Source organism: Macaca thibetana, chromosome 4, assembly GCF_024542745.1.
Source record: "Macaca thibetana thibetana isolate TM-01 chromosome 4, ASM2454274v1, whole genome shotgun sequence".
NCBI classification, from domain to species: Eukaryota; Metazoa; Chordata; class Mammalia; order Primates; family Cercopithecidae; genus Macaca; species Macaca thibetana.
This window is the reverse complement of record NC_065581.1, coordinates 137,306,918-137,327,277: the sequence shown is the minus strand read 5'-3', so window position 1 is coordinate 137,327,277 and position 20,360 is coordinate 137,306,918. Positions and strand designations below refer to the sequence as shown.

Here is a 20,360-nt window from a genome sequence, read left to right as displayed (position 1 = left end):
GGCATTTTTCAGATTTCAGAAGTTAAAAAAGAAACAAAGTTATCTTGTTTAATATATATATCTATGCAATGAGGATTTTAAGACCTTAAGATCTTTTTGATAATAAGAGGAATTCTGGGAAAGAAATATCATACAGTATAGGCCTAGGCAGTATCCCCAAAGACAAAACTCAAGGTTTGAGGTGAGAGTATATTATGTGTGGATCAGCAAGAAAACAGATCCTGTGAGATGCAGGAAGGCATCTGATAGACCTTCTTTTAAAAGCTTAAGTGGGAAATTTTGCTGAGTTCTTTTTCTTGTATCTGCAGTCATAGCAGTATAGAGTGGGACCAGAGGACCCAGCTGTCAAGTGGAGGGGTATTTTCATGGTCGATTAAGTTGACCAAACTCCTTCCCACCCATATCCCAACCTCCCTCAGAGACACCCGATCTAGGTGGCCCATCCCCAAAGGGCTGCTCTTCTTGTTCTTGTGGCCCTATTCTCTGAGGCTTCTTACCATAGCACACTCTGCACTAGGAAACATGGGCATCTGCACATGATCACCCCCGATGCCACTCTGTCTGCTAGCCAGACTACACGTGCATTTATATTCAACCTCTGCCACCTTGACTTATTACTATTATTGTTTTTTTTTTTTTTTTTTTTTTTTTTTTTTTTTTTTTTTTTTTTTTTTTTTTTTTTTGAGACGGAGTCTCGCTCTGCCGCCCAGCCCAGGCTGGAGTGCAGTGGCGCGATCTCGGCTCACTGCAAGCTCCGCCTCCCGGGTTCACGCCATTCTCCTGCCTCAGCCTCCCGAGTAGCTGGGACTACAGGCGCCCACAACCGCGCCCGGCTAATTTTTTTTATATTTTTAGTAGAGACGGGGTTTCACCGTGGTCTCGATTTCCTGACCTTGTGATCCGCCCGCCTCGGCCTCCCAAAGTGCTGGGATTACAGGCGTGAGCCACCGCGCCCGGCCTATTATTGTTTTTATTGCAAACATATTCTGAGTCTCCTGGCCACGCTGTGAGAGAAAGCAGGGTGTGCTTCTGGAGCAAAATGTGGGTTCCTCCCCTGGAAGTCTTTTCTGGCCCCCCCAGGTTGAGTTACAATGCTCCTTCTTTATGTTCCCATGACCTCTTATTCATTTTTACATGTCATTTCACTTAATCTATATTTTGATCATTTATTTACTTGGCTATTTTCCTCACTAAATTCCAAACACAGAGTACAAAGACAGAATATTTTTCTTTCTATTCCTAGTGCCTGATGCATAAGTCACTCAATAAACATTCCAATGAATGAATTAAAAAGTCAACTGAATCCCTGACCACCCACAATTAAGTGTAAGTCCCTTCCCAATTGTGTCATTAGCTTTAAAAGAAAAGAAACTTTAAATTCTTTTTCTGTCATAAGAAGAAAAGAACAAGAACATTTTTGCCTATGAAGAATAAACAGTATTTTAATGACCAAAGTACTAAACATTACAATGAGAAGCATGCTCATATTTATCACATTTAAACTTACCAATTAAAAAAAAAAAACCAAATGTTTTAAGGGGTGTTACTTTGAAAAGCATTATACCGTCATACTCATTAACAGAAGAGAAAATACACTCTTAGGGGAACTTTTTTTTTTTTTTTTTTTAACGATAATGCATACTGTAGAGAACGATATTTAATTAACAGATAAACATATTTCAAGTGCTAGTACATTTGCCTGTTCTATCACCAACTCTACAAATAGGATATGGCAAAAAATGAATTGTTGTCCCCATGATAAACATTTTTTCTTCCTGGAGAAGGGGGAAAAAAAAAAAAAGAACCCTACAATCAGATTTGTGTGCCTCTGTAATTTAGCTTGATTGCATTTATCTTTACTCCCTCTTATTAAGCTGAATGCTTATTTTTTGCATTCATTCCTAAAAATACCACATTGAATCAAAAAATCCCTGATAGATTCTGTTGTGACCTAACCACCTAAGTGAATTCATGTCTTTTACTCAGATTTTTCCCACCCCTCTACACAAAAACATTGGCTAATAAACATGATTCATGAGTTTCCTATTGTCAATATGAGACCGAAGTCAATGGATCTACTTCTATTAAAATATTACAATCAACAGACCGACATAAAGAATAAATACATCTCCCCAGAAAAATTAAATTCAGAAGCAACTGATTTGGGCACTGCTGCAGAATATACAGTTAAGGATGAAAAGTAAAGAGAACAGATAACGTCAGAGAGGCAAAATGCAATCACTCAAGCTGGAGGAAGGTAGCCAGGGCTCAGTGGAGCAGCCCCAGAGCTCACTTTTACCTGCTGGAGTAGCAGAATATTTACAATTGAAAAAGGCTTAGTGAGAAACACAGAATTCACCCATATTCCAAATCTTACAGATGATTGTGTCCTAATATAAAATAGACAGTGCCTTTTGTTTTGCATTAAACTTTAATACAGTAGTACAATGAGCAGTAAGGTCTTTAAAATCATCACATATGCATTATTAATCTCAATACATTTCTGCCTCATTAAACCGCCTAATAATGTGACTAGTAGTGATGGTACATGTACTAATCATTATCCTTATTATACATTTAAGAATAATAACTTGAAATACATCCTTGATTGAAAGGTTTTCTAGAGTTCTTTGCAATACACTTACCTGTTATAGGAACTTAAACCCAATGAAGCAGTAAAACACAAAAACCAAAAATATTAGTCAATATGAAGAGTTTCTAAGCCCTTTTAAATCAGTAAGCATTAGCATTAAACAATATTTGAAGTGATTTCAGAAACTGCATTATAAATACAAAAACGATTGGATGCAAAACTCTAAAGACCACAATCCTAAGAATGATGAAAAATACAACATATCATTTCTACATCTAATATGATTAATGAGATAGTTAGCTTTTAAAGAATGCCAATATATTTTTAAAACCAGCTTGACTTTCAAAATTAAATAAAATGTATAATGAATGTTTATATAACTAGACTTCATGACTCTATTGTGTTAAATCTGACTTTCCTTAAACATGAAAATCCTTTTTCACAGGAAAAATTATTATAATAATTATTTATAGTTTATAAAACTCATACACATGATCTAATTTTCTCTTTATAATAAAATCCTGTGAAAAAGGTATGGTAGGAATTATTATACTGTTTTACAGATGGGAAAACAAAGATGTAAGGTATTTTTATGAGTTCATATTGTAAATCTACAGGAGGAATGAGACTTGGACTTTACATATGTGTAGAAAATTATTGTAATGAAACTTAGCATTGAAGCAACTAATTTTTTCCAATTAGTTATCAATATTTTTAATTGAAATTTATTAACTTTATACTGACAGCATTCTACAGTGCTTAGCAGAAGATGACATTTTCGGAGGCATCTGATGTCTCCTTAATGATCCCCAGTGATCATCATTTATGGCTCCTCCTTGTGTGATCAGATCACTCCCTGGGGCAAATCCCCAGTTCACTTCTTAACCATTATTGGTGGACATCAAAGGGAGAGTGCAAGTAGAGATGAAGAACATTGACTTTTCAGATTATTTAAGAATATATATCCTTCATAGTAATTATAAAATTATAATTTTAAATATTTATTTTAGTGAATGAGAGGTATATTCTACCTGAGTTAGTTGTGTTGTTCCAAAATATTTTAAAAATTCAATTTAACATTGATTGTATGGATAACAAAAATACAAGCATAAAATATGAGTTAAAGTTTTATGTTCACAAGAAATATTAAATAACAAACATGACATTTGGGAATTTACAAGATATATTTATCTGATAATTTCCCTATTTCTTTGGTTAAAGCTTAACTAGAAACACTGGTAAAATTGATATGGAACCTGTGAACATATAGGCAAGCTGGTTACTAATCATTGGTGTATAATTAGTCAAGGAATAGGGTACAAAGTGGAATGAAACCCATTCCATTCTTAAATATATAGGTAGATTTAAAAAATAATATAATTTTACATCTGTAAAAGCCTTAATTGTCATTAGCAATAGCAGTTGTATTAGATGTTATACAGTGGTAACCCAAGTAGCTTGTTCTAAATTTCTTGAAAGGTAACACTACTTATCAGATAAAGTTCATGTAGAATGTCAAACCCCACATCAAGATTTTAGCAATTTTACCTACATTATAATAGTCTTAATAAAGACAAAAGCTAAAGCAAATGCACATAATCCTAATGTTCACTTGTAAATTTGTTCTTTTGTGGTTATACATTAGGAGGATTTAGAAACATTCCTTTCCATTAGGTAGACTTTTACATATAAACTAGTTATTCAAGCAACAGTGGACCCTGAGATGTATGCATTTGGCTTCATTCTGCTAATTTTGACATGTTAATATTAGTTATACATTAAGGGCCATTGTACTACTGCTCCAAATCTAACAATCAAGAATTAAAGAATACATTAAATAGCATGCTTTGCTAATTTGAAATCCACTAGATCTGATATTGAGTTGAACACAGTTGCTCTCTTTGATAATACTATGGCTATTTTCAAAATCAAGCTGCCTCCTGCACTGTAAATAATCTGTATGTGGGCAAACCCATGCAAGGAGGTGTCATCCATGCAATGAAAAGATGATAAAGATTTAGGGCCTCACCTAACACAGCAGTCGGTACAAGTGGATCATTGGGCACTGCAGGAAAACAAAGCTCATGAAGGAATATATTGCTCTAAAATTGTTTTTTAAAATCTTTTTTCTTTAAAATAGATTTATGCTTTTTTAAGAAATATAATAATTAAATTTTCTCAGATTACTGTATTCTGCAAATGTAAAATTTTCTCTCCCAGCTTGCGTTATATCTAAACATCAAGAGAGGTGTATCTATAATTATAGTTCAGAACTCTGTTTAATTTAAAAAGCCAGAAGATCCAACCTGACATTACAAAAATTAAGGAAAAAAAACCATGTATTTTAGATCTATCAAGTGTAAGGTATTTAAAGAAATAATTATCTCATATTCATTCCAAATAATTTTTTTTCAGTTAGCTGTGGGAAATAGATTTAATCCTTTCTCTAAGTTCGTAAGTGGATATTTATAGTTACACTGCGGAATTCAAACTTTCAAATAAGGTCCTAACATAGGCAATAGATAGACAAGTTTGGGAAGCATGAATGCTTTCAAACCCTTAAGTAATTAAGTATTAAATGAAATAGTTAAGGAGATGATACATCTTTATTTTCAGCAAAACTTACTTTCAACAGTAATAGTATTTTACGTTTTTCTCCATCATTTATCTATAGTGAAATAAAAATAAAATAGATCTGAAAGGCCCTTTCATGATTATAACTAAATTCCAAAATGACTCATGTACAGCATTCCTAACTACTAATTTGGTATACATATATACATAGAAAATGATGGGCTTCATTTTAGATCCAATAGTTACCGAAAAATTTCACCAAGCTGAACAATTCAGAAAAAAAACCTTCCCTCTCTGAAAAGACATACAAGCATACAACCTACAAATACTTTCTTTTCAATCTTACTACTACATATGTTCATAGTTTGTATAGGAGACAATACTTCTATTGTTTCTTTGCTTATACCCATGTTTTCCAAATTGGGGTGTGCATATCTCTGAGATCTGAGCCAAATGTCATAAGGCCCAAGTTATACAAGGCCAGTATACTCAAGAGATATACCTGATTTGCCTGCTTCAAGCATCAATTTTACTAGAGGATTTGAAGAAACAAAGTTAGGCAATTTCACTTAAACTTAATTAACTTAAACAGATGCACTATAGAACAGAATATAACATGCATATGAAATTTGAAAATAAACAGTAATATTGATTCTGGGGTAATTATTAAAGTCATCTGCTTTTAAACGGTACTTCAGTGGAAATATTTTAAAAGCCGTGCCTTCATAGACCAATATTAGGAATTTTCAAGACAGATGGATGGATGAATTTCACTGTTCCTTGCAAATCCCCCAATTCAAGTATACTTTTGGACTTCACAGCAGTTACTTAAGAGCATGTAGACTAACGTTTCCCTGAGTTAACTTTTCAGTATTGCAATTCTCCAGGAGTCTACAATATACTACTTTAATGGCATGATTTTACCTATGTCAATAATTCCCAGAATTACCGTTTCCTCTTATCTCAAAAGAGACTTTCATCTTACACAAAGGAAGATGCAAATGGAAAAAGAATTACAAATTCTGACATGAACTAACTTTTTGTAGGCAATCATGTATTTTCACTTAAAGCAATGACATGTGCTATGGACTGAGTGGAATATGTTTGGAATATCTCTTGTGATACAGTAATAAAATTCATAGAGTTTGAAGTTAAACTAAATCCAGTATCAATCCTCATGAGAACCCTTCTTGTAAATTCCATAATATCCTCCATCTCTTTCTCTTCTTTCTAGCTGCTTCTCCCCTCACTTCCTTACTCTCTCTCATTATTCAAAAGGTAATGTGCAGAATTCAAAGTGAACTTAATGAGCCATAACATCATTTATTAAAACTTTAATGAAAAACTTACATCTTGGACTAAAGTTATGTTGGTCCATGAAGGTGATGGAAAGAGGATCTTCTGCATGCAGAGTGCTCTGATCAGCATAACTTCGATCCATTGCATTCACCATGTGAGTCATCTCCTGCCGGGTATTCCCCATGGCATCTTTGCGTTTTTTAGCAAGTTTGCTGCCAAGGCAAGTACAAAACGGAATCCTTAGTGTTTGAGGCTTGAAGGAGAGTTAACACCAGCAATAAGTAGTTCAGGTGAGCCCGAGGATAATGTTACAAACATGGTTTAGAAACCCCAAGCACTGGTCACAATTTCAGGAATTAAGTTTGACATTCAAACAATTATATTTGTTCCTTGCTATAAAAGTATTTTGTCAGATGCATATTTCAATATTCAAGCTGTCAACCCAAATCTCTCATCATTTCCTATATTTTATTCTCTTAAATATAATAAAATATAATTATAGTTATTAAAAGCAAAATAAATACCTCCTTACTAGAGTAATTCAATAAATATTTAAGCTAAAGCCAAGTTTTGATATTCCTCCTGGGTAATTAATTCTTTTGATCAACTTTTAGTTCCTTTTAGAAATAACATGACTAACTTTTCAAATCTGTTTTACTGTAGCCACCAAATTAAAACAAAGACATGTCCCATTCTTCATTCTCTGTGCTATTATTAAAAATGCGATATGTAGCATTAATATATTTAGCAATATATTTACAGCATTAATCAGAAGCTAATCTGAAGACTTTTAGAATAAACCACTGCTAGAAAATTTCAAGTACACATGAATATATGGGATTAAATAATATACTGTGTAAGAAAAGTACTGAGAAGAGTTTTAAAAAATGGTATGGAAAGATACGCAAATTATCATCTTGGAATATTCACATGGTCAAATATTAAAAATGTGTTTTCTAATTAGAACCACATGACATACTATCAACTAACTACAGCAATGCTTTATAAATGCAGAAAGGCATATGATTTAAGAGATTGGCTAATAACAGCATTAGAATTACGAACTACTCAAATATTGGCATGTTCATCTTACATGTCATGGATGTAAAATATATTTTAGTTCTTTGTGAATGTTACACATGAAACATCCAAGAAAAAGGGCTATTAAAGGCACATAAAATATTTAAATCACACTAACAAGAAAATTTATATATAAATAAAGGTACTCTAAAAGCCTGTAATAGGCAAATTGTGTTACTAAGTTTATGGCAGCAATTTATATTGCCTTGGAAATATTCTTTAGTTGTTTTAAGAACACCAGTCCTCCACTAGATTATAAGCTAAGCCATTTTCTTCTGATCCTCATATTAATATCCAACCCAGAGTAAATGTACTACAAATACTACAAAGGCTCATTTAATAGACTGAGTTTATGTATAAAGGCTTCTCCTTTAAAACATAAATCTAGCAATTGGAGGACTGCTCCAGTGTAGGATATTTTTCTCTGAGAATTATATTACTTGGCCTCAAGGCGGTACATACACAACACACACGACACGTGTACACAGCAGATCTGACACTATGTTGTTTAAGATAGTCATAAGCTAAGATTTGAGGATGGAGATGGCTATTTTAGAAATAATAAATAACGATAATCACAGAATCACAGTATTGGTAATAAGAAAAGAACAACAAAGTGTAACAAGAACTATCACCACCACCAACATAACTACCACTACACCATCACCACCATCATTTATTAGCAACATTTGCGCTATACATTCAAAGAGCTATTAATCTTTTTCTAGGTTTGAGGGTAAAAATCCTTTATGAATATGTAGGTTTCAGACAGGTAATATAAATGAGTGCTGCTGTCAGTGGCAAGATACTGTAAGGAAGGGTAATGAAGAACCGGAAAGCAGTTTAGGGGCAACTTGCCTAAGTGACTACTGGTATTTGATCCCAGTGTTGAACTTCTGGCTTATTTATTTATTTATTTTTTAAGACAAGTCATGATGAATCTGATTGTTGATGTTAATTTTCTTGATTTTTTCGAGTGGTTTTATTTTTTGAAACAGTGTATGGGCCACATGAAACATCATAAGGTCACATTTAGCCTATGGACTTTCACTTTCCAAACTTCCCGCTAGGCCATCATACAGGATGTTTGTTCTTTAACCTGCAACATTTTTTTGACTGTAATATCTGGCTAACTCCTATCTGTTCTGTCTCAGTGTAACAGACACTTCATCAGGGAGGTTTTGCATGACTGACTCTAAAACAGCCTTTCTCAAGTTAGGCTAGGTATTTTCTATACTACCACATTCTTCCCCTGTAATGAGTGTTATTGATTGAAAAGTGCGAATATCTTTCAATTGTTTTCCCCACTATGTGCTCCACAAAGAGAAGGATGATCTGCATAGCCTTGGCACTTGACTCTGTGTCTGGCATGTAACAGGCTTCAGTAAATACTTGTTGAATTGATAAATTAGGCCTGTAATATACTTGGCACTTTTCATTTGTTAACTCAATTCTCAGATCAATCTGCTGAAAAAGGCACAAGGATTCTAATTGTATAGATAAGTTCAATGAGGCTCAGGGGAGTTAAATAACTTGCCCAAGGTTATTTATCTAATAAGCAATGAAGAATGACTTGGTTCTAAAGCCTGAGCTCTTATACTGTATCTGGTTGCTTACACTTTTTAAATTGCCACATTTCAAAGTGGCACTACTTACTCTAGCAGTTGAACACTAGTTAATATACACCACTACTTACTCTAGCAGTTGAACACTAGTTAATATACACCACTACTTACTCTAGCAGTTGAACACTAGTTAATATACACCACTACTTACTCTAGCAGTTGAACACTAGTTGTTATAAATTTCAGCAAAATATATAGAAAAAATATTTTGCCATTTGTAAATTTTAAAACAGCAAAAATTGCCTTAGGAAATAACTTCCAATCTTTGTTTCTAGGATAAGAAGAATAAATTCATTTCTCAAAAAATATGAGAGACTGAATTGAATAAAAATAGCACTGAAATAAAAAGCAAACTGAAATTTGGATTCAAAATAATGTTAAAATTTTGAAGATGGGCAGTTCAAAGTCAATAGAAAAGACAAATTTAAACCCTGAGGCTTTACTTTAAAATATGTGTAATTTATATGTATTTCATGATTGGAGAGAAACAAGAAGTAATGAATTTGTTAAATACATGACAGGTTTAAATTTTCATGCAATGAAGGACTTTAACTTCTCAGATTCACAAACCTAGATTAGTTGACAAATTATGGGGGAATATAACCTTTGTTAATATCTGCCAGCCATGAATTATCAGCTTGGTTTTTATACCTTAATCCTCACAACAACCCTGTGAGGTAGGCTTTCATTCAGGCTCTTCTAAAACAAAGAAAAATTAACATCAGTGTTAAGTGTTTTGATCAAAAACAGATAGTTACTATGACAATGCCAATGAATATTAGCTCAAAGATCACATCTGGTTTTCTTTTAAGCTCTACTCTGATTTTTATCTATTTTTATCTTTAAAAACCCCTCTAATCCAGATAAGCATCACTAGGTATGGCTAAGCAGCCTTTAAAAGCATATCTCTGTGATAATCTCTGTAGTTATGATTAAAATTGCCAGTAACCCTATGTACTACAATAATATTAGTATAACCTGTTACATTGTCTGGAACACAGAAATGTTGTCTATCCATCAAAAAAGGGAATCCCATTTTAACATCAGAGCTGCATCAATGGTTAATGTTAAGCTATTGACAGTCTCATAATGAAATACTTATTGATTCCAGTATGTTTGATGCTTTGTCTCCTCCTGAGCAACTAGCATATATAATGTGCACTTCAGAACAGTTAAGCAATTCATTTTGCAACTACTTTGAGTTTGACAGATGTGCAAATGACTTTCATTATCAAAGCAGCCAACAGCATAAACTTCTGCAGGTGGATGTATGGGTGGGCCATAAAGGGGGAAAGTGCTCCATCATTGTATGAAACGGTACAGTTGATTATCTCTGGCTTCATCAAACATAATTTAACAAGGATATTATGATTCATCACAATAAGTTAGGAGCACTGTTAGTGTACAGCTGCTTGGTTTAGCAGATTTTAGGAAGCAAAACTTTTATAATATTTAAAATGTTGCCAGAACTGTGTTATAGTCATGGAGAATGGAGACTGTTACAAAGGTTTTATTGTAAAGCTAGCTTAAATTTACCTAGTGATTTAAATGCTGTGGGATATGTGCCCCAAACATACTTAATTTCAATCTTTAAACCTTGAAAGGTGGTGGATCAAATACTGGTCAAGCAAAGTCCAAGAATGCCTTGCTGTAATGTTCCCTTGATTTGGATGAAAAACTACTCCGGCATCTTAGGTGATAAGCTGAAAATGACTCAGGAAATAGAATGGACCATCTTCTCCATCCTTATCCAAATGAACAAACCATGCTTGAGTCTCGGAAGAGTTACAGACTTTGAAGAGAAAAGGAGCAATGTGGTGCCTATATCTGTTCTTAGTTTCTAGTTGACAAAGGTTTTTTTTGGTTCTAGTTTTAGGAAACATTTGTCCTACTTAAGTTACAATGAACTCATTTTTTTCCTCTAAAAATAATTTTTATTTCTTTGTTGCTGCAACACCATCATTTTTCTACTATTTTTTTCTTTAACAAAAGCACAGTGATTGCCTTAATGGCCAGACCAAAGATGTTCTGAAGTTATAACCCATCCTGGATTCCTAGAAATACAGAGAGAGATGTTATCACATGCAGACCTGAACTAATTTGCATCCTATGAAGGCATTTTGAGTGTTCCATAAATATACCATTTGGCTCATTTTGTCAGACATAACGATGCTACATAAAGATAGTGATTTGTGAGTTACAACCACTATCTCTTCTTTACAAGATGAGTGAAGTGTCATATTGCTAAGATAAGGTACAGGTTTAACTTTAGTAAATAAATGATGTTTTGGCTCTAGACTAAAGCTACTTGTGGAAAATTATAAATAAATTAAAAGTAGCTGGACAAACAGAAATACAATATCCCTTTTTAAAAAGATTGGCAAAATAGGTAATAAAGTTTATAGTTTTAGAGTCTGAAAAAACGTTTTTTTTATAATGTCACCAAAATTGCAAACATTCTGTTTTGTTTTTGAAAAGGGATACTGCATCCTTAACACATGTAAAGTTGTACATCACCCATTTTCTACTTACAGGTAGTAGGAGTAAGAATAGTAGCTCCTCCTGGCAAGCAAATCACAGACAGTGGAAAAAGAGAAGCAATGGTGAATGAAAAGCGTGACTCTGTCACATTCAATAAAGCAGAAAAATGTGCGTTAAAAAATAAAAGAAAATAAAATAAAATTCATGTTTTTTTGCTTTGCATTTCAATTTGCTCATGCATTGTTAGATTGTTTTTTTGCCATGCAATTAAACAGACAGATATGCAATTAAAAATAAAATTTAAAATACATAATTTGGAAAAAATAACATGCTGATATTTCTTATTGCCAAAAAATTGAAAAATTAAATGGATTGTGTATTTTCAACATGCAGTTAAGCATAATATCCATTACCATCTAAATATGTGACAGATGGAACAGCTGTGCATAGAACTTGTGTACTATATAGATTATTTTTCTTTAGATACAAAACATAAAGATTTATCATATTAATATATCATATATACAGAATAACACCTAAATTTCTACAAACAAGTTATTATATCTTAATGGTACATAGGTATATACATATGTTATGTGAATATACATATATACCATATACTATATATACACAAAGATACTTCTACAGTAGATGCATGTGAACATAATATACACAAACATTTACTGTATTGAAACATAATTTCAAATTTATGTTTGAGTTATTAATGTGTTCATGCTGTGCATGTAAAATATAATACACAACCAATGAAAAATGGCATACATTTGGAAATAATTGAATAGCGATTAAATTAAAAAAATGACATTGCGTTTTGAAAGATGCAATATCCCTTTTCTTAGCCTAAAAACTTACTTTATATATATCCTTAGCTGTAAAACTTTACTCAATTGAATTACACACCATCCTTTTGCAAAACAACCAAAAAGACATGGAACTGTTTTCCCCACAAGAAATATATCTACATATATTCATCCCAGTGAGGGATAAAGTCAAACTTAACACTATCCCACTAAAATGTAGATAAGAGACTAAAGTAACTTGTTTTTCCATTATTTTAATTATAAATTTATATATTAAAAGGGAAACATTTTATATTAATAGTTTTAAGCTATACTTGATGATAATATCCAATGCAATGCTGCTATATCTATACTTTTTTATATGTATGATAAACATACTTGTAATTAAAGCATACATGTTACATGTGTGACACACGGTACATATGAGTAAAAGTCATTACAAAGTTGCTTTGCTAAGTAAGAAATTCAAGTAATGTAGATATAAATACTATATATTAGAAGGTAACATATCTAAATAATGAAACCTGATCTCTCTATAAAAGTGTAGGTTTTCCTGGATATAAAGGTGATGGTGAGGAACAGAAGCAAAAGCCCTAACATACTTTCTAGCAAAAGACAATCAAAGCATAATTATGAAAGCTCAAATGTTAAATATTTTAATAGAGAGGCTCATTAACTTAACCATTTAATATATGAACCAGAAAATCAAGTTGTCATATTATACAATTTTAGAGAGCTGTCAGAGCATTTTACCTTCCCCCAAAATCTTGCTTAGTGATGGTTTTAGCATACTTTAGGAAGTTTATTTTTCAATTTTTTTTTCATGATTGCTAAATCAGAGGCCTGGATAGGGAGGTTTATCAAGACAAATGAATGCTTTCAAATAAAACTGAATAGTTTAGCCCAATTCTAACTGAATATGAGGACATAATTAGAAGTCACTTTCATGTTTATATCCAATCTGAAGAACATTGTTAAGCAACGTTTAGTTAAATTTGCTCTCTAAACTGTTTACTTAAGTCTCCAAATACAAATTTAAACTAAACAGAGACATAAGGTCTGAAGGTTACATTTGGTGATTTTTATTGATCTTTACTGGCAAATTTTTATTGCTAAAATACTTAAAACTTTTGCCTCACATATGATGTATTTTCCAACCACAGAGGGAGACAACAGCAAGAGAAAGCACTATTTGGGGAAAGCACGTATGTAGCTAATTTAACACAAAACACTATAATGCATACCTAATGTTTCTAATGCAGATGTGTCTTCTCCAACATATATATCTCCAGGGGATAATCGTAAAGAGGCAATATATTAAAATAAACTCTGATGGAATCGTTAAAACATGTAGTATGAGTCTTATCTATAATGTTAATGCTTTATTTCAAGTATAAAATAACTATAATAGTAAACTGGATAATTTAATGTAATATAAGCAACATCATTTATTATATTTTTCAATAGAATTCATTGATTACAATCACTTCTATACACCAAACTATTTTAGGACTGTACTTTTGCTTATAAAGATTTTTTAAAAGTCTTTCCAAATTGTAGCATTATCCCAAATACACAATGGGAAAGATTAGAGTGCTATATTAGTTTCCAAGACAATGCCTTACAGATTTATGACATTTTATATAATGTAAAACAGCTGAAATTACAAAAACTGTGTACTTTGAAAGGCTTTTCATCAGGAATATACTTTGGTCTCCAGAGCAAAGCTCAGTTTAAATTCCAGTAGGTCTTAATATTTTCAAGTAATTCCAGAAGATGGTGATATTGGTTGATATAGTATAAAAAATTAATGTTCAATTAAAACAATTTACTCTCTATTTTAAAAGGCTAAAATTTTTAGTCAATGAATATTTAATGTACAATTTTACTAAATAATGTTTATATTCTTCTCATATCTTATTTGTAGCCAAGATGTAGAAAAATACATTAAAAGAGCACAAAATAATTCCTAGACCACAGCCCAAGTATCACAATAAATCCATATTTTGCCATTGTTAATAACACTTCAAATACAAGATAAATTATCTCAAGTACCTTTGCATTTGAGAAATTTAAATTCAGATATTAATTTCTAGATCAACTTAACAAAAAGCATATGTTTTATATCCAGAATTAAATTGCAAATAACCAAATAAGAATTTATTAGACAGCATGTCCAATAGACTCAGGTGCTGACAACATTGTTAAAATTAAAAGTTTCTTCTTGTTGTTTGTTCTAATTTAAAGGATCTTGAAAAAAACAGGTTTTTAAAACCAGTGACATAAATGGCAAGTGAGCAGGACCGGACAATATTAGGCCTTACCTCTTTTTTACAATTAATATGACAACTAGGAGAAGGAGGATGAACACCAAAATTCCAGCACTAATTCCTGCTATTTTCACCACTCTGTCTGTCTGCTTGGCGGGATCTGGGATCACTTCTGGTTCTTCTGTTGCTGCTGCTAAATGAATAAAAAAAAATCAGTTACTGAAAGAAGCTAACAATCACAGAAAAAGAATTATTCCCAGAATCACCCCCAATAAACACAACTTGTTTACTGTATATTAATAAAAATAATTTCACAATGTAAATACAGAAGCATGCTAAAATACAATATGAGATTTAGGGTCGAGGTAAGGAAATCTTTCTGACAAGAGGTTTTGTTAATACAAAAAATAAAACAAACCTCCAAAATAAATATCAAAGAGAATGATGAACTAGTTTTCCCCAAGTGTCCTTGAAAGTCAGAACATAAGGTTTTCTAGCAACTAGTACATTGGAAAGAAATGGGGTCAGATTTAGAGGTTTATCAGTCAATTCAGCAAATGCTTCTTGACTCAAATGCCTGGTGGTATGCTTGGTGCTTTAAGGCAGTATTAATGACACTTGTCTGGGACAGAAGGGTTAGGTTTAATAAATGTCTAGTATAACTGCTAGAAGCATGAGTTTATGATTTAATACATATAATTTGAGATGAATAGTTGAGTTGGCACAAGAGAAGAATAGGCAAAGAAAAACAGACACATCAAGGAATATTTCAAATTATTTTATTAAATAAAACCCAGATAATAAACTTGGGAAACAACTTGGAGAAGATGATTATTTTTAAAAACTTCTTTGTATGCCCTAACATCCTTTCTTCCTCAAAACCATCTGACTACTCATCATACACACAATCAATTAAAATTATAAACTTTAACTCCTTTACAAGCCCCGGTAACTCTCTGAGGACATTTTCCTTTTACCTCATTTACCTTGAAAATTGACAAGGAAAGTATTACTACCTACACTTTATCGATAAAGGAACTGAGGCTTAGAGAGATAAGGATAGTTTATAAATTGCTCAAGAGCAAAGAAAAAATCTAATATATCTTCTGTCTTTTAACACACAATTTCTCAATGTTTCCAGATCCATGGCTCCTACTGCTAAAAATTGGTGTAACAAGAGTCCAGGTGATTCGCAGGATTAGACACATTTGGGAAACTGCCTTGAAGCACCCAGCACAGCGCCTTACACTTGGAGTCAAGAGATGGTGTCCACATGAACAGACACACAAAGAAATCTCTAAACCTAACCTCGTATCTTTCCAATGGACAATTTGTTAACTAGCTCTTAAAAATGAACCATTTGTCTACATTCTGATCCTTTCTTCTTTTTTTTTTTTTTTTTTGAGACGGAGTCTCGCTCTGTCACCCAGGCTGGAGTGCAGTGGCCGGATCTCACTCAGCTCACTGCAAGCTCCGCCTCCCGGGTTCGCGCCATTCTCCGGCCTCAGCCTCCCGAGTAGCTGGGACTACAGGCGCCCGCCACCTCGCCCGGCTAGTTTTTTTTTGTATTTCTTAATAGAGACGGGGTTTCACCGTGTTAGCCAGGATGGTCTCGATCTCCTGACCTCGTGATCCGTCCGTCTCGGCCTCCCAAAGTGCTGGGATTACAGGCTTGAGCCACCGCGCCCGGCCTTACTGATCCTTTCTTCTTTACCTTCTCCTCTTGGCTTCTCTACACTCCCCCAACCCATAGTTCTATACATCCAAGTATCTGCTCCACTTTTCCCACCAGCCACAGATTCTGCCAAAAGGAGACTGTTGAGGTTAACAATTTCTCAAAGTAAGAAATCTGACAGAATAAATAGATCTAATGTAAATATTGTTATATAAAATGGTAATTTAAAGCTAAACCGGTGAGAAAGACATAGTTACAAACCGTTAACTTTGTAAAACGATTCACTATAACTGTCTTAATTTATCTTATTTCAATTGCATGAAAACTTCTCCATAGACTAGATTTGGTAACTATTATTCTCAAGCTGAAAAAGCAAGCCTTTGGCTGGTATATTTTGGGAAACTAAGGAAGATTCCCTTTCTGACTTGACACTTGCCATATATTCTGGCTGTAGGGAATTTCTAACCTCATAATTATGAACAGAGGTACCTCAAGGCTTTCAAATTATTTTATGGTTCAGTTTACCAAAATATGTAGTAAATATGTTAGAGATCTTTTCCTTTCCAGGGCAACTTTAGAAATAAATACATATATCTATATCTCTATATATGTAGCTATTGAAAACAGGTGGAATATGTTACAAAGTTGAATGAAAAAACCTAAAAGGAACATAGTCATTGCTTGTAACTCTTAAATTACATTGGTTTGGCAGAGATACTACTTCAAATAGGAAGAGAAACAGAATGTTTGATGTAGAAATCACTAGAAAAAAAGTCTTAGTCCATGCAACAAATCATCATTATTCACTAATCAAAGACTACTTTCTTCAGGTTCTGTGAGACACTTGGCTTTCAGGGGCTAATGATAATGATCCCTTAGTGATTTTCTGACATATCTGAGTTATAGAATCAAATGTTTCTGAAAATTCTCTGGAAGAGCAGTTCTTGCTTAATGAGGTCAGCATTTTTCATAACAGTTAAAATAAAATACGTGCTATTATGGTATAATTTTCTAAATATATTATACTATGAGTGGCATATGCTACATTTTACAAAAATCTTCAGAGATGCTTCTTCCCCACCAGAAGCAGATAATGTATATGGGTACAAATATAATATATATAATTATGTAGGTGCAAATATAAACTATCATCATGAAGTAAGAGCAGTAGCTTTAATACTACTACCTAGATTTAGTAATAAAATAACAAAACTGACATGAGGGTGATGGGTCAAACAATTTCAAAGTTAGGGGATGAAGAAATTTTTAAGGTCTTACAAGTAATACAGATAGGTTAATGAATTCATGTAAACATATTTCCAGAAATAAAAAGCCAAATCTGGAAGTAACTTTTTTAGCATAAACGCTTGCAAGTGCACCAAGAGTACAAAGCATTGAGACTTTCATAATCTATTATGCAAATCAGAGATATTACTTTAAAGTCATAGTCTATATGTTTTTGTTAAAGACTGGACTTCAATTCACATTTACCATGTGGTTAATGAAGGAAAAAAAGCCCATTAAGTTATTTATTTGAGTTGGGTAAGGCTGCCTGTCTGTCATGATGACAATTCTTGTGCCAAGAGTTGTTCACTAATCTTCAACATAATTATTAAACTGAAGTATAGAAGTCTAATCAAATTCTCCAAGTACATGTGATTTGGTGGTTGTTTTCCTTAATTGTGAGTTCTCCTCAAAGTCTTTAGCGGTGGCATTTATTATTATCATTACTATTACTACCATGAACAGTAGTTTTCACTAAATATGTCTGTATAGATTTATTAGTTTGGATATTTTAATCACATGTATCTTTTAAAGTTCTTGGCCTGCTATAATCGGGGAACATAAATATCCTATTTAAAATCATTCAAGCTTAGAAGATTCATTAAAGGAAATACAACCAGTAGCCCCTAAGTGAGCATTTTCCATTTTCTTCAAAGAGAGCAAAAAGCTATTAATAGTGGTGGGGCCCCTGATTTCTGTTTGTAACTTATGCACATACACAAAGACAATGTGGAGCACCTTTTTCACGTTTTCCTTGACCATAAATCTTTACCTTTTTTTAATCTATCACAGAACATATAAGGAATCCCCAGGGTTCAGAAGCCAAGAGCAGCATAATTCTTCGTATAGTGAGAAAAAAAACTAAGGCACAATTTTATTTTCATTGAACAAATTTCTAGAATGCATTTTGGGGGGCAAAAATAGCTAAAGTGACGTCATCAATTGTGTCCTTGCTCCCAGTACTTAAAAAGCTTTAAAGTCACACAAATTTACCTTAAAAATTATAACTATTTTAATAGCTGTGATTAGACAAATTCATTCTTCTACTTTCATAATGGACATTAGAGATAGAAGCCTCTAAGTACAATGTATTAAGTAATCTTATGGTGTCTTCAGATATATTATTGTCACTCAAATTCTGCAAATACTCCTGGTATTTCATTAGCGCTTTCTTCCTTTCTCAGTTATAGATCTGAGAAACTGTTCCCACTCATGTCCCAATCATTCTTTAAAATCCTACCAGCAGGCTATGTCCCCATCCACACCAAACCACCACAACCAATGTTTCTAATGACTTGCTAGTTTCTGAATTCAATGTGTACTTTTCTATTCTTATTTTATGTGACCTCTTAATAGCATGTGACATTCCTGTCTACTCCCTCTTTCTTGCAATACCCTTTTTCTGGGACTTCCATGAACTTGGGTACCTCCTAGTTTTCTTGGACTCTGGTCTCTCCCCTCCAGATTTTTGTTTGCTCATCCCTTAAAAATAGGTGCCCCTTTGAGTTCCTCAGGGACCTATGCCTCTTGACACTGTGTTCCATACTTTTTGGCTTGGTGATCTTAACCATTTTCATCTCTTTAGTTACCGTCCTGATACCTGATCACTCTCTAATCGATGTATCTCTGACTGAAAGTTGCAACCCAAATTCCTGACCCAAGGAGTCATGTGATTAATATGTCTTCAGGTCAATGTATGACAGTCACCTTAAGCACACCATGTCCAACCTGAACTCATAATCTTATCTCATGCCAGTTCTTTTTCAAGTGTATCCACTTTCAGTAAATGGCAAACTATTCATACAGTTCTTCAAGCCAGAAATGTATGCATCATTCTTGAATCCTCCACTTTGCTTATCTCTAGGATTAACATTTATCATTCAAATTGGGATGTTTTTGAAGGAAAACAAAAACTGGAATTATCTTGGGCAAACTGGAATGCACAGTCACTTTCTTACACAATTAGTTACAAAATTACTACTTCCTAAATATTATTTATCTTCACTTTTCCCATCCCCACTGCTACTACCTTCACTCAGATCAGTATCATCTCTCAGCCAGATCACACAGCAGCCACCTATGTTTAATCTCTGAATATACTGTTTGCCTATTCCACCTCAAAACCCACATTGTAGCACAAGTATTTTCTAGGATTTCAACTGTATCATATCACTGCACTGATTAGAGCCCTCCAATAGCTTCCCATTGCTGTTAAGGTAAAGCCCATGAAAGCGGAAACCACATTTATTTTTCTCACCATTGAATTTCTAGTAGGACCTAAAAAGGAGCAATACAACAGAAAATATTAGTTGAATAAATGAAAGAATGCCAGTAAGCCTGCCTAAGGTAGGTTGTATTGGCATATAGAAAATCAGTTATCTCCTTAAAAAACACAAGGATGTCTCTGATCAGACAAATCTCTTACTGTTGTGGATATTAACATAAGGTGAACTTGACACAAACATTTTTGAGTTGTCTCTGGAAATTTCAAGGCCCTTTGTTACATTCCTTTATAGAGCTAACCGTTTCCACCATCTGTCACCACCTATCGCCAAACCAATGTGCAAGAAAAGTCCAGTGTCACCGAAAGCACAAGGGATTGGATCAGCAAGACCCTGTTTTGATTCTTATCTCATTCTCTTATCTGTTGTGTGACAATGA

The 20,360-nt window shown here is 33.3% G+C and overlaps 1 protein-coding gene across 12 annotated transcripts in view; it reads right to left on the bottom strand.

Moving 5' to 3' along the window:
• Positions 1–20,360, bottom strand: part of PTPRK (protein tyrosine phosphatase receptor type K) — a 566,799-nt gene that overhangs the window by 30,312 nt on the left and 516,127 nt on the right. For 4 of the 12 annotated variants that reach the window (XM_050788302.1, XM_050788303.1, XM_050788298.1 and 1 more), the window contains exons 14-15: positions 14,795–14,933; positions 6,518–6,678 (exon numbers count right to left, since the gene is read on the bottom strand). In XM_050788302.1, the coding sequence (XP_050644259.1) occupies positions 6,518–6,678; positions 14,795–14,933 (300 nt within the window). Of the gene's footprint in view, positions 1–967; positions 2,658–4,622; positions 4,659–6,517; positions 6,679–11,703; positions 11,734–13,714; positions 13,757–14,794; positions 14,934–20,360 lie in introns of those variants that run through there. The other 8 variants (XM_050788304.1, XM_050788299.1, XM_050788301.1 and 5 more) reach the window with 5 other exon arrangements.